This window comes from Chrysochloris asiatica, unplaced genomic scaffold, assembly GCF_000296735.1.
Source record: "Chrysochloris asiatica unplaced genomic scaffold, ChrAsi1.0 scaffold00104, whole genome shotgun sequence".
Lineage (NCBI taxonomy): Eukaryota > Metazoa > Chordata > Mammalia > Afrosoricida > Chrysochloridae > Chrysochloris > Chrysochloris asiatica.
In genome coordinates, this window is record NW_006408622.1 from 6,680,443 (window position 1) to 6,691,478 (window position 11,036).

Genomic DNA, 11,036 nt, shown 5'->3' on the forward strand with positions numbered 1-11,036 from the left:
CACAATGGTGAGAGGTTAGCATCTCCACACAATGGTGAGAGGTTAGCATCTCCTCACAATGATGAATTAGCATCTGGTACCACCCTGCCTGTGTATTTCAGGCCAATGTGTGGATGTATGGTATGTGGAGTATGAGAAGGCATTTTCCAGATCTAAAGGAGCTCTAGTAACACAGTGGTGATGAGTCGGGCTTCTAACCTCAAGGTTAGCAGTTCAAAACTATCAGATGCTCCACAGGAAAACAGATGACACTTTCTGCTCCTGTAAAGAGTTACAGCCTTGGAAACCCTATGCAGGCTTATTATGAGTTGGAACCAACTCCTCGGTACACTACCACCACCAAAATAGAATCTAGAGTACTACTAACTAGTGTGGTGCGAAGGATGCCTGCTGAGGCACTGGAGTACCCATCACAAGACTGATGGTTCAAACCAATCAGCCACTCCTTGGAAACCCTGTCAGCATCTCCGAGTTAGAACTGACTCAATGACACTCAGGAACAAGTGTGGCACTGTAGGAGAAGCACGGGACTGCTAATCCAACGTCGGCAGTTCAAACTACCAGCTACTCTTGGAGACCCTATACAAGGTGGTTATTACTCAGAACCGACTCCATGGTACACAAACAACAAAACAGAATATGTTCTCCCTGGCAGAGCTGTGCAATGGGGAGAAGAAGGAGTCACTGCCGACTTACAACCGAGCGGCACATAGTGGAGAGGGGGTGGGGGGCATGGTTGTAGGTGCCGTTGAGTGGATTCTCTGTAGCATCTACGGCAGTAATTCTTTACGGAAGCAGAAAGCCTCCTCTTTCTTCCACAGAGCGGCTGGTGGGTTTGAACTGCCGACACAGTGGTTAGCAGTCTAGTTTTTATCCTGTTAGCACCACCAGTATTGCAAAGTAAGAATTAGAGCCGGGTTTGTCCATTTCTCAGGACATTTAACCAACTGGAAATAGATTGTGGTCTTCAAAAAACCCATAAATGAATGGCTACGAAGACCCTGGCTGCTTGTACCTAGACAATATTCCAGCAGAACTCAAGCTATGCAGAATTAAACTGCGTAACTTCGAATGTAATGGTGCCACGGCAGGGGCAGGAAAGACACACTTAGTGAAGCTTACCTACAGCTCGTAGAAGAGTCTTTTAGACAAAACCATTCAAATATGGGCTGTGCCCAACCTCACAAAACACCCCTTCATGGCATCAAGCTCTCATTTATTCAGATGAAAGCTATTTTCTTATGACAGAAGTTGGAACCGTATTGGATGATGTATTATCAAGTTATGAACATTATAAAAATATTAGAAAACCAGAATCAATGCTCAGCTTGGTGGGCAGATCCAACACATAACGGTGTCATGGGGCAGGGAGACTGTAGACAGTGCAGTTGGGGCAAACAGTGAAGACAACTTGTTACTTTTGTGGAATAGGCCAACTTTTAGAAAGCCGATTATGGTAGAGTGCGCCTTGTTGAGCTGAGGATGGGCTTTGGGGTTTGACAGAGCAGTGGCAGCTTCCCGCTGAGCAACAGTATGTTTTAAACCCAAAAGCCAAGCACTGTGGGCCGCCCTGATCACCCTTCTAATGAACCACAGTCATTTACACTGCAGGGTGAAGTGGGTACCAGGCCCACAGGAGGCGCACAATTAAACCTGAAAGCCAGCACTGTGGGCCGCCCTGATCACCCTTCTAATGAACCACAGTCTTTATTTACACTGCAGGGTGAAGCGGTACCAGGCCCACAGGAGGCGCACAATTAAAGGCAGCTCTTCCCAGTATTAAAGTGCCTTGGTGGCATGGGGGGTTAAGCACTGAGCTGCTAACCTTAAGGCCTGAAGGTTCAAACCCACCAGCTGCTCCACAGGAGAAAGATGAGGCTGTCTGTTCCCTAGGGAGCAGGTCTACTCTGCTAGTCAGAACCAACTCGACTGCCGTGGGGCTTTATTCTAGACAGTAGCACTGTGCAGCCGCTTTGAAAAGGTGTTTTAACAAAACATTACCAGTTGGGGATCTCAGTTTTCACCAGCAAGTATAACAGGACTGAGAGTAGGTCATCAGCACACATGGTCTCCAAGTTAACTGAAAAGGAGAGAAGAACGGATTCAGAGGCCGCCGTGAGACTCGAAACGAGCCAACAAGCAGAGCAGAGCACTCAAACCCACAGAAGCCCACTGCAGATACATGACACATTCAAGAGGAATGTGGCTGCATGCTTATGTGTCTGACGCTTCTAGAAGTCAGATTCAAGGTAGGCAAGAATCCTAGCATATCCAATCCAAGAGGAATGTGCCTGCATGCTTGTGTGTCTGGTTTAGAAGTCAGATTTAAGGTAAGCAAGAATCCTAGCATTTGCAGAGCGCTATCCCCTTCATGGAAAGGAGAGGTGAGGAATTGGGGGAGTCAGTGAGGGTGGACAAAAATGAGGATGTGCCCACAGCTTTCCCTGAGAACCGCTCTTTCTGAGGTGATTTCTAGCTTACAAACTGTGGAGCTACTGTTCGCATTCTGAAATTCTGTTTCAGTCATGCAAGCGCACATTTATGTTTAAATGTGAACAGGTGTGAACCCTGAACGTCCTCTTACCCAGAGTCCACCGCGCCGGCTTCTTGCATATCCCGCCAGCGACAGCCTACGCATTCACCATAGCATGTGTAGAGATATAGCCCCTGCCCCTTTTTTACGCTGTCAGTTACCATGTTTGAGGGGGCTTCCCAAATTTTGTGTGTGCGGGGAGAAATTGGAATTTAAGAGATAGGATTAACACTTTACTTCATGAAGGGGCTTCAAACCGTGAGGGGAAATTCATTAGTTCTTCATTCTTCATTTCTGAAGCCCCTTCATCTCTACACATATAGACATGCCTCTTCCTTATTACTTATTTTGCCCCAATATAAACATACTGTTTATAAAAGAGCAATCTGAATGTATTAGCGATTAGGGACAAGAACATAGCAAACAATTGAACCACAAACATATCACCAGTCTGACTCATTGTTAAAGTCCCTGCCACCACTTTCTTACCATGATCATGCCTGACCTGCCTGCCCACCCACGACTAGGCACCCCCCTTTAGTCACAGCAGACTCTTCCAGGTGGCACGGCTCCTTGACAAGCTTTCCAGCTGGAGGGCGCGCGCACGCACACGCACACACACACACATGCACAGGCGCGCGCACACACAAACACCGCACTAGCCAGCCCTCCCCTCGACACACACCTCTCTGGCTGGGAGACTGTGTGATCAGCAGCATCGTCTTCCGCAAACAAATCAGTTTCTGTTGCGGCGACGTGCATTTGTTCAGTTGGGCCAGTTCTCTCTTGGCACGAGATATGTTGAAGCTGTAAAGAGAACGTGACAAAGGGCACAGTCTAATGACCACAGTGTGAGGGCCCTTCTTCCTCGATGTGACGCCGTCTCTCATGTTATCACGCTCTCATAAGAAACCACAAGAAATAATATGCCAAGACAGACAAAATTCATCTGACTTGATCAAGTCAGTAGCACAACACAGGCCCCATTCAAGGCTCTCAGGTTATACAGTTGCACCAGAAATTTGGGGTGGGCGGGAAGGAACCCTTAGTTCTAGAGGAAAACAAGTACAAAAGAAGCAGGGGGAATCTATAGGCTGAAACCATTCAGAGTTTGATACCCTGGTGAAACGTCAAATGAACAGAGGCAGGTACTGCTGTGGCTGGGCAGGTGAGGCAGGTGCTCCACACGACAGGCAGGTGAGGAGCCGCTGTCCACTTGCAGAACCCACCCGAGTGACTCTGGACCCACCCGCTGTACATAACCCATCCTCTTTAGTTCATGTCTAGCAGACACGTACACACACAGGTGCCAGAAGGTGACATCTGGCTACAAATCCGTCTCCTCTCAACTCCAGCTTTTCAGTTTTGGTTAGAAGTTAACAGGACGGTTCCCCCCAGTCCTAACAGGGGACACAGGCAATCCCTGCCCCCACCCCCAGGAGGCTGGCCTGCTGCAATGCAAACTCTTACCTGAACTCAGGTTTCACGCCGATATCTTTCTGCTGAAGATCTTGAAGGCTTCTTGTGATTTTGTTAAAGGCAGCATCCTGACAACAGATTTTTAACGAGGCTTCAAATGTCTTAAAAAACCACAGAAGGAGGCAGTCTGCCGTCCCCAGGGGAAGATGATGGAGAACTGACCTCACTAGCCTCCACGGTGCCCACATACTTAAAGATCAGATCATAAATGTCGTGATGGACGTACATCTGTGAAAACAATGGGCCCGAGTCAGGGTGCGCGCCGGCCTACCAGGAGATAGTCTCCCAGCCACTGCCACCCTGGACTCTGACTCTCTCGCTACCTTCCTCAGCCTCTTACCTCAACTGCCTGCTTCATCAGGTTCATCTGGGCCTCTTGCTTGGCCAGCATTTTCTAGGACAAGAGGAGGACTGTTAAAGAGCTTGAATTTGCATGGGGGCAAAGGGCAAGGCTCCGTTTCATACATCCTACCCGGCAGCTTACCAGGCGAGAGTCCCTCAGGAGCTGCTGGAGGCATTTGGTATAGAGAGCATTCACCAAGTCCTGCAGGACAGGGACAGAGACAGAGCCGGCGGTCACTTCACAACTGGAGGCCAGAAAATACATTCCAACAAGGGCACTTCCGGGGGTGGGGAGACATGCTCGGAGCACTAAGGCAAGTTTATCAACTCAATCCCCATCCCCATTTAAAAAAAAATCTGAAGTTTTGTTTTTTCAACTTTCTTGTGGTGGGAAATTATTTCCCTTGGGGTTAACAAAGGTGACGGTAGTAACCGTCTTTATGACAAATGCTTGTGATTTTCAAGTTTTCTCTGGTAGCTTTTAAGACTTTCATCATTAGAATGAGGATAAGCATTGGACTGTGAGGTTAGGTTGAACCCTACAAGGTTGCTCCTCAGAAACCCTATAGAGGGTCATTATGACTCAATGGCACTTAACATAATTAAAATGAAATATTTAAAGCAAATGTCCAATAATGGAAGCAGCCACCAAATTTCAGAGTAAACCGCACAGGCTCCTTAGTGCCCTGAACCAGCCAACGCGCCAAGCACAGCACGACATAGCAACTGACTATGTGGTGGCGGAGGCTCTTCCTTTCACACTCTCGGAACGTTCGGTGGAAAGAAGCGATGATCCGGTCAAATCTTTCCGAGTGTCTCCCCAGAAAGTCTCTCACATCTTCAATGGTTTTCAGAGAAAAAGGATCGACCGGTGTTGACGGCTCTTCTGAAAGAGACACGGTAATAATACTGGCTGAAGACTTCACTGTTTGCTGAGGCCCCAACCAAGACCAGATGCACCCACAGTTCCAGCGTAACAGGAGGGTTGTCCTTATGTCAAGAGACTGCCCAGGAGCAGCCTGGTCCCAGGACAAGATGGGATCTCAGGAACCCAGTCCTCTTAAGTTATTTCCCTAGAACAAAATCAGAACTACTGGTGTGGCGCTTTGAGTTAACGCACTGGACTGCAGAATCGGTTTGAATGTAGGGTCGGCAGTTCAAGCTCACCAGCTGCTCCTCGCAAACCCTATACAGGGTTGCTATGGGTCAGAACCGATGACATTTAACAATTGAGATTACAAGTCTGACCTGTGAGGCCCAGGTGAAGGAGCCCCCATTCCTGACAATAAAACTGACACCAAGAGTCAGAAAAAGCGCTGGGCACCATCAGGCCTCATGGCCACCTCCTGGAGTGACAGGAAAATGGTGACTCATTAAAAACAACCAGCTCTCAAGTCAGGGCCAACAACCCGGCTATCGAACAAGCCCTGAAGCTGAGACCCAGAGACAAAGGCAGGGCTGCAGCCAGGCCGAACCCCAGAGGTGCCATCGCTGGTCCCTGGGCTTGTGCAGTACACGGCCCACTCAACACCACCTCAGCTCAGGATGGCTTCCTGGTGACGCTTTACGGAAAAGTCACTGTCACAGGCGTGCAAAATTTGAGCGTCCTGGTGGATATTTTAAGGAGCCCCTGGTGATGTCGTGGCTTAAACATTAGGCAGTTAACCTCAAGGTCAGTGGTTCAAATCCACCAGTCACCTGAACCGGCCAATGCGCCAAGCACAGCATGACATAGCAACTGACTGCTAAGTCTCCGAGGGAGACTGCTAAGGCTGGCTAATCCCATAAAGATTTAGCCTTGGACTCTTTAAGGAGTTTTAGGGTAAGCACTGGAGTGTGAACCATAAGGTCGGCAGTTCAAATCCACCATCTGCTCCTTGGAAACCCGATGCAGGATTGCTGTGAGTCGGAAGTGACTTGACAGCATTTTAACAACATAGGCTCTTTACCTTCGCGATGACAATGGGTTTGGATTTCTGGTTTGGGATATTTTATGGTATGTTTGCAACAGCGGCATCCAGAAAGGGAGAAGAAGTTCAACAAACTGCCCCCAGATACCTGAGCTCTCTCTCTTTTCCAAGGGATGAGCTATACACAGGATGCTGAAACTCTCTTCTTTCTCATTGTAGAAGGTTTCTTCAAAGAGAATGGGCACCGAGAGAAGACAGGCAAAGCCAGCTCCAAGTTTAATCCTGTTTCCTTGTATACCAACGTCCTGGAACAAGAAAGTCACCATCTGCACCATCAGCCCCTCCCGGCCCAGGCTCCACAGCACTCAGCCAGGCCCTGTCTCACCTTTCCCCACCTGGCCCTACACTGCCTGATACTGAAGTGTCATTGTCTTTCCTCTCAGTTCGCCTGGTAGCTGTGGCTACATGTACCGTACCCGGCCCATCCTTCGATGATACTGCAGTTTCTAAGAGTAGAAACAATCCTACCCCCTTCTAGGAAAAGGTTAAGAAGCTTCTCCTACGTGCATAGAGATTAACACTATGCTCCACTGAAGAATGTGCCCTACAGAGCAGGGTACCCTGAAGAAAGCAAAGACACTAACAAGTGACGGACAGCTCTGATGAGCAGATCTGTGGGAGTCCTCTCCCGATCACAGCACCCAGAAGCCTCAGCTACAGTGAGCCCTGCGTCACTGAGAAGGGCAGCGTAGACTTACCCCACTGACGGGTTGTGGGTAACGAGGGGAGCCGAGCTAGCACTGACTGGAATGAAGGCCCCCTCACAGAACCTACCTGTTTCCACTTTTAGAAAAACGGCATGCTCTGATGCTAACCATGATAAGGTCACTGCAGGCGGCTGCATGCAGAGAAAAGGAAATCCTACTCCTGGGGCACTCCTACCCAAAATGCCTCATTGCACTCAGATCAAACCCACACTAAGGGATACTCTACAGAACAGAACAAGAAGTCAACGTCCCCAACGACAGAAACACTGAGGAGCGGCTCTAGATTAAAGGGTACTAAAAGTAGCAATTATATAACCCTGGATCTGAAAAAGAAAATACACATACATACACACACACACATTTTTTTGTCTATAAATTTGAAAATGTGTATAGAAGGGGTGGCTATATTTTAAATAACAGTATCTTATCAATGCTACTTCATTCATAGCCCCTCTGGTAGTCTCAAACTGCTGGCCTTGAGATTCGCAGCCTGACTTGCAACCACTATGCTACCAGGAGTGCTGGTGTGGTGCTGTGGGTTAATGCACCCACCTGCAAAGCTGTTTGAACTGCAAGGTCGGCAGTTCAAGCTTACCAGCCACTCCTTGGAAACCCTATACAGGGTCGCTATGGGTCAGAATTGACTCGATGGCACTTCACAACACCAATATATTTTCTGAATATGACCACTGCACTGTGGTTTTATAAGACAATGCTTATTCCCTTGACTACTGACATTTTCATCCGAATAAATAAGGGACTGTTCCCAAATGTAAAAAAATAATAAAGAGAATGCTTTCTCTTAGGAAATACACACTGAATTATTTAGGGGTAAAGACACAATGTCTACAACCTATTCTCAAAAGATTCAGACAAGACTTTTAATATCTGGACATATAGAGAGAAGGTGGTAACATTTTTTGCCATGATCTGTTTTAACGGCTGGCCAATCTCCAGGAGAGGCACAGCCATTGGTCTTTGCACTTTACTGCAAAACTTTCTGTAGGTTCAAAATTATTTCAAAATAGACACTCTTTAAAGAACTAAAACTTCACAGTGCGTGTTCAATTTATGATTGGGATGAAAATGGCTTAATGTGACAGAGGCCTCATTCAGAAGATTTCCAGGAGCTCACGGGCAGACACCCCATCCTGAGGGAGGAGAACCCGGCCCCTCCTCACCCTCCAAGGCAGAAGCCAAGCCCCCTTACTATTACCAGCTCCTCTGTCCTCACAGGATCCCTTCACAAATGCAGAGGGTCTCTCCAGCCCCATCTGAAGGGTTGTGTGTCAAAACCCATCATTTCACTTAGGTGTAAAAGGCCAAGAAGCAGGGTCCTCTTCCCATCCCCCCAGACACATGAGTGGACGCTGGTTAACCCAGGAAGCAAGGAATACCTTTCCATCTAAGGTCCGGAAATGTTCTCCCACTGGTAGCAAAACGTAGGACTCAAACTGGCAAGCAGACTGAATTTTGCCTGACAGGCTTCCTCTGCAAGGTACCAAGACCTGGAAGAAAGAGTGAGGAAGAAGAGGAGGAGGATGAACCCTCGAGAGATGGGTCATTTACAACTTCAGCAGAACAGGATGTGATGTAGCCACAGACACTCCAGCTAGAACTGTTTTGGGGGGATAACTGACTGAGATGACCCACGCCCCACCTCACTTCCCCCAGACAAAATGTACTTGCTTCCACTTTAAAAGCTGGATGCCCTGGTATGGCACTGTGGGATAAGCACTGTACTGTAATGTGAGTGGTTCAAACCCACCAGTTTAAAAAATAAACCCAAAAATATGCGGGGGCATCAAAAGTCTGAGAAAAAAAAAAATGGAATTAAAGTTAACGGAATTTTCCCAAACTTTTGAAGTCCTCTTGTATGTATAGGCTTGACAGAGGATATATCTGCCTTTGTGTTTATATGTGTTGCAAATATATCCATGAACGTAGTAGAACGCACAGAAAACTTCTTAGCTTATAAACCAACACCTTGAGAGGATGAGTCACTGGGGACTCAGGACCGTAGTCTGGTTGGGGGTGGGTGGGAAATTAAGGACAACTGGCACATCACAGTTCACAAAACCAATGTTCTACATCCTGCTTTAGTGAACAGTAACCGGAGTCTTCATAGCTTGTGAAGAGCCACCTGAGGTACAACTGTCCACGGGTCCCTCACCATCTGGAGCAAAGAAGAGTGAAGAAAATCCAAGATGCAAAGAAGCAACTAGTCCAGAGAACTAATGGGCCGTGTGAAGCCCAGTCTCCATGACCCTGATGGTGCCCAGTTACCACTCTGATCAGAATCGCAGTAGGAGGTCCTGAGCAGAGAGTGTTTGTGTCGGGTCGGAGATGTGAGGCAAAACCCAATCACACAAAAGACCAGGTTTACTGGCCTGACAGAGACTATGGCCCTTTGTCAAGCCTGGATTTGAACTCACCCCTGTGGCTCTCAACTCTCAGCCAAATGACAGACAGACTTGTAAAGTGACTAGTTAACACCATAATACCAAGGAAGTACACACTCCTTAGAACAGTCACCCAACCATAGATCAAAGGGCCAGCATTTGCTTTAGCCCTATAAAGCTCAACAGGCAGGAAGGGTCACAAAAGAAGGACGAAAGATAATAGTAAGCATGGGGAGGAAGTGGGAAGAGTGCTGTTTATATTGTGGGGATTGTAATCAATATCATAAAACAAAATGTGCATGAATTATTGAATGGAAAACCAATTTGCACTGTAAACGTTCACTTCAACCACCATAAAAAAAAAAGAACAAAAATATGACTCATCAATACGCTATCTATAAAAGATACACTTAAGACTCAAAGACAAAAATAAGCTAACAATCAAAGGATGGGTGAGGGGGGGTCATCAAGCAAATGGCAACCAAAAAAAAAAAAAGTAGAAATATTAATTTCTGATAAAATCATATTAAACACAAGAATCAGCATAAATGTCAAGGAAGGAAGGACATTGTAAAATGATCAAACAAGAGGACAATCCAACAAGAAAATATAACAATTTAAAAAAGACAAAACTCTAGTTGTGATCATAATCTTATAAGGAAACGATGTGCTGTGGATTGAATTACGTACCCCCAAAACATACATAGTAATTCTAATTTCCAACTCCTACACCTGTGGTATCATCTGAGAATGGGTTGTCTCTGTTAGTAAGAAGGCATTAGTATAGGGGGTATACCATACAAGAGATTAAACACACGCCAGCCAACTGAGATAGAGAAAGAGAGATGCTAAGCCACTTGAAAATGTCCAAGAGCAGAAGCTAAGGGACAAGGATCTTCTTCCAGCCCTTCCGTACAGTCCCATTCAATACCTAGATTTCGTCTCCTAAACTTAGAGAAACAAAACTTGTTTGTTACAGCTATCCATGTGTATTTCTGTTAAAGCCAGCACTAGATATAACTAAGGCAGAAACCACAAGGGGCTATAGAAACAGTTTCCTATCGCAGGCTGCCACCCACACCAGAGATGTCTCAGGCAGCCAGGCTCTCTCTGGGGTAGGTTCAATCTAAAATGTGCAACGATGACAGGCTGTGGTCACTACGCTGACCAGGTAGCAGCAAGGCTATGGGACAACACAGCAATGGGACAGAGCTCCATCTTCAGTGCTGCTCTCTGCCTGCCCTGGTTGCCACATCCCTGGGATGGTTAAGGTTGTGCATCACCATGGCTGGGCCATGATACTCAGTGGTTTGGAAGTTAAGACATAGCTATTCCTCATGATGAGATCGGCTATAAACAGATCAACTAACAAGTTTCCTGGAGGGTTTGGGCCGCTTCCAGTATATATGGATTCTCTGGCAAAACTCACTCGGCTCTTTGCTGATCTGGATTCTGCAGCTGGCTAGTCATCATCTTACCACTGGTTCCTTGGACTGGAGCCAGTGGCCTCTGCAGCCTGTTAGTCAGCAGCCTGCCATCTGAAATGCTGATTGTGGGTTTATCAAGCCTCAGCCCCTGCAACTATGAGAGTCAGGCGAAACCT

At 47.0% G+C, this 11,036-nt stretch overlaps 1 protein-coding gene across 1 annotated transcript in view; it reads right to left on the bottom strand.

The window, feature by feature from the left end:
- The window catches only part of ANKRD27 (ankyrin repeat domain 27 (VPS9 domain)), a 53,599-nt gene that overhangs the window by 37,346 nt on the left and 5,217 nt on the right, over positions 1–11,036 (bottom strand). Inside the window, 9 exon segments of the mRNA XM_006867385.1 lie at positions 2,002–2,080; positions 3,219–3,340; positions 4,004–4,080; positions 4,175–4,240; positions 4,353–4,406; positions 4,497–4,556; positions 5,086–5,240; positions 6,413–6,569; positions 8,429–8,539. Of these exon segments, the coding sequence (XP_006867447.1) occupies positions 2,002–2,080; positions 3,219–3,340; positions 4,004–4,080; positions 4,175–4,240; positions 4,353–4,406; positions 4,497–4,556; positions 5,086–5,240; positions 6,413–6,569; positions 8,429–8,539 (881 nt within the window).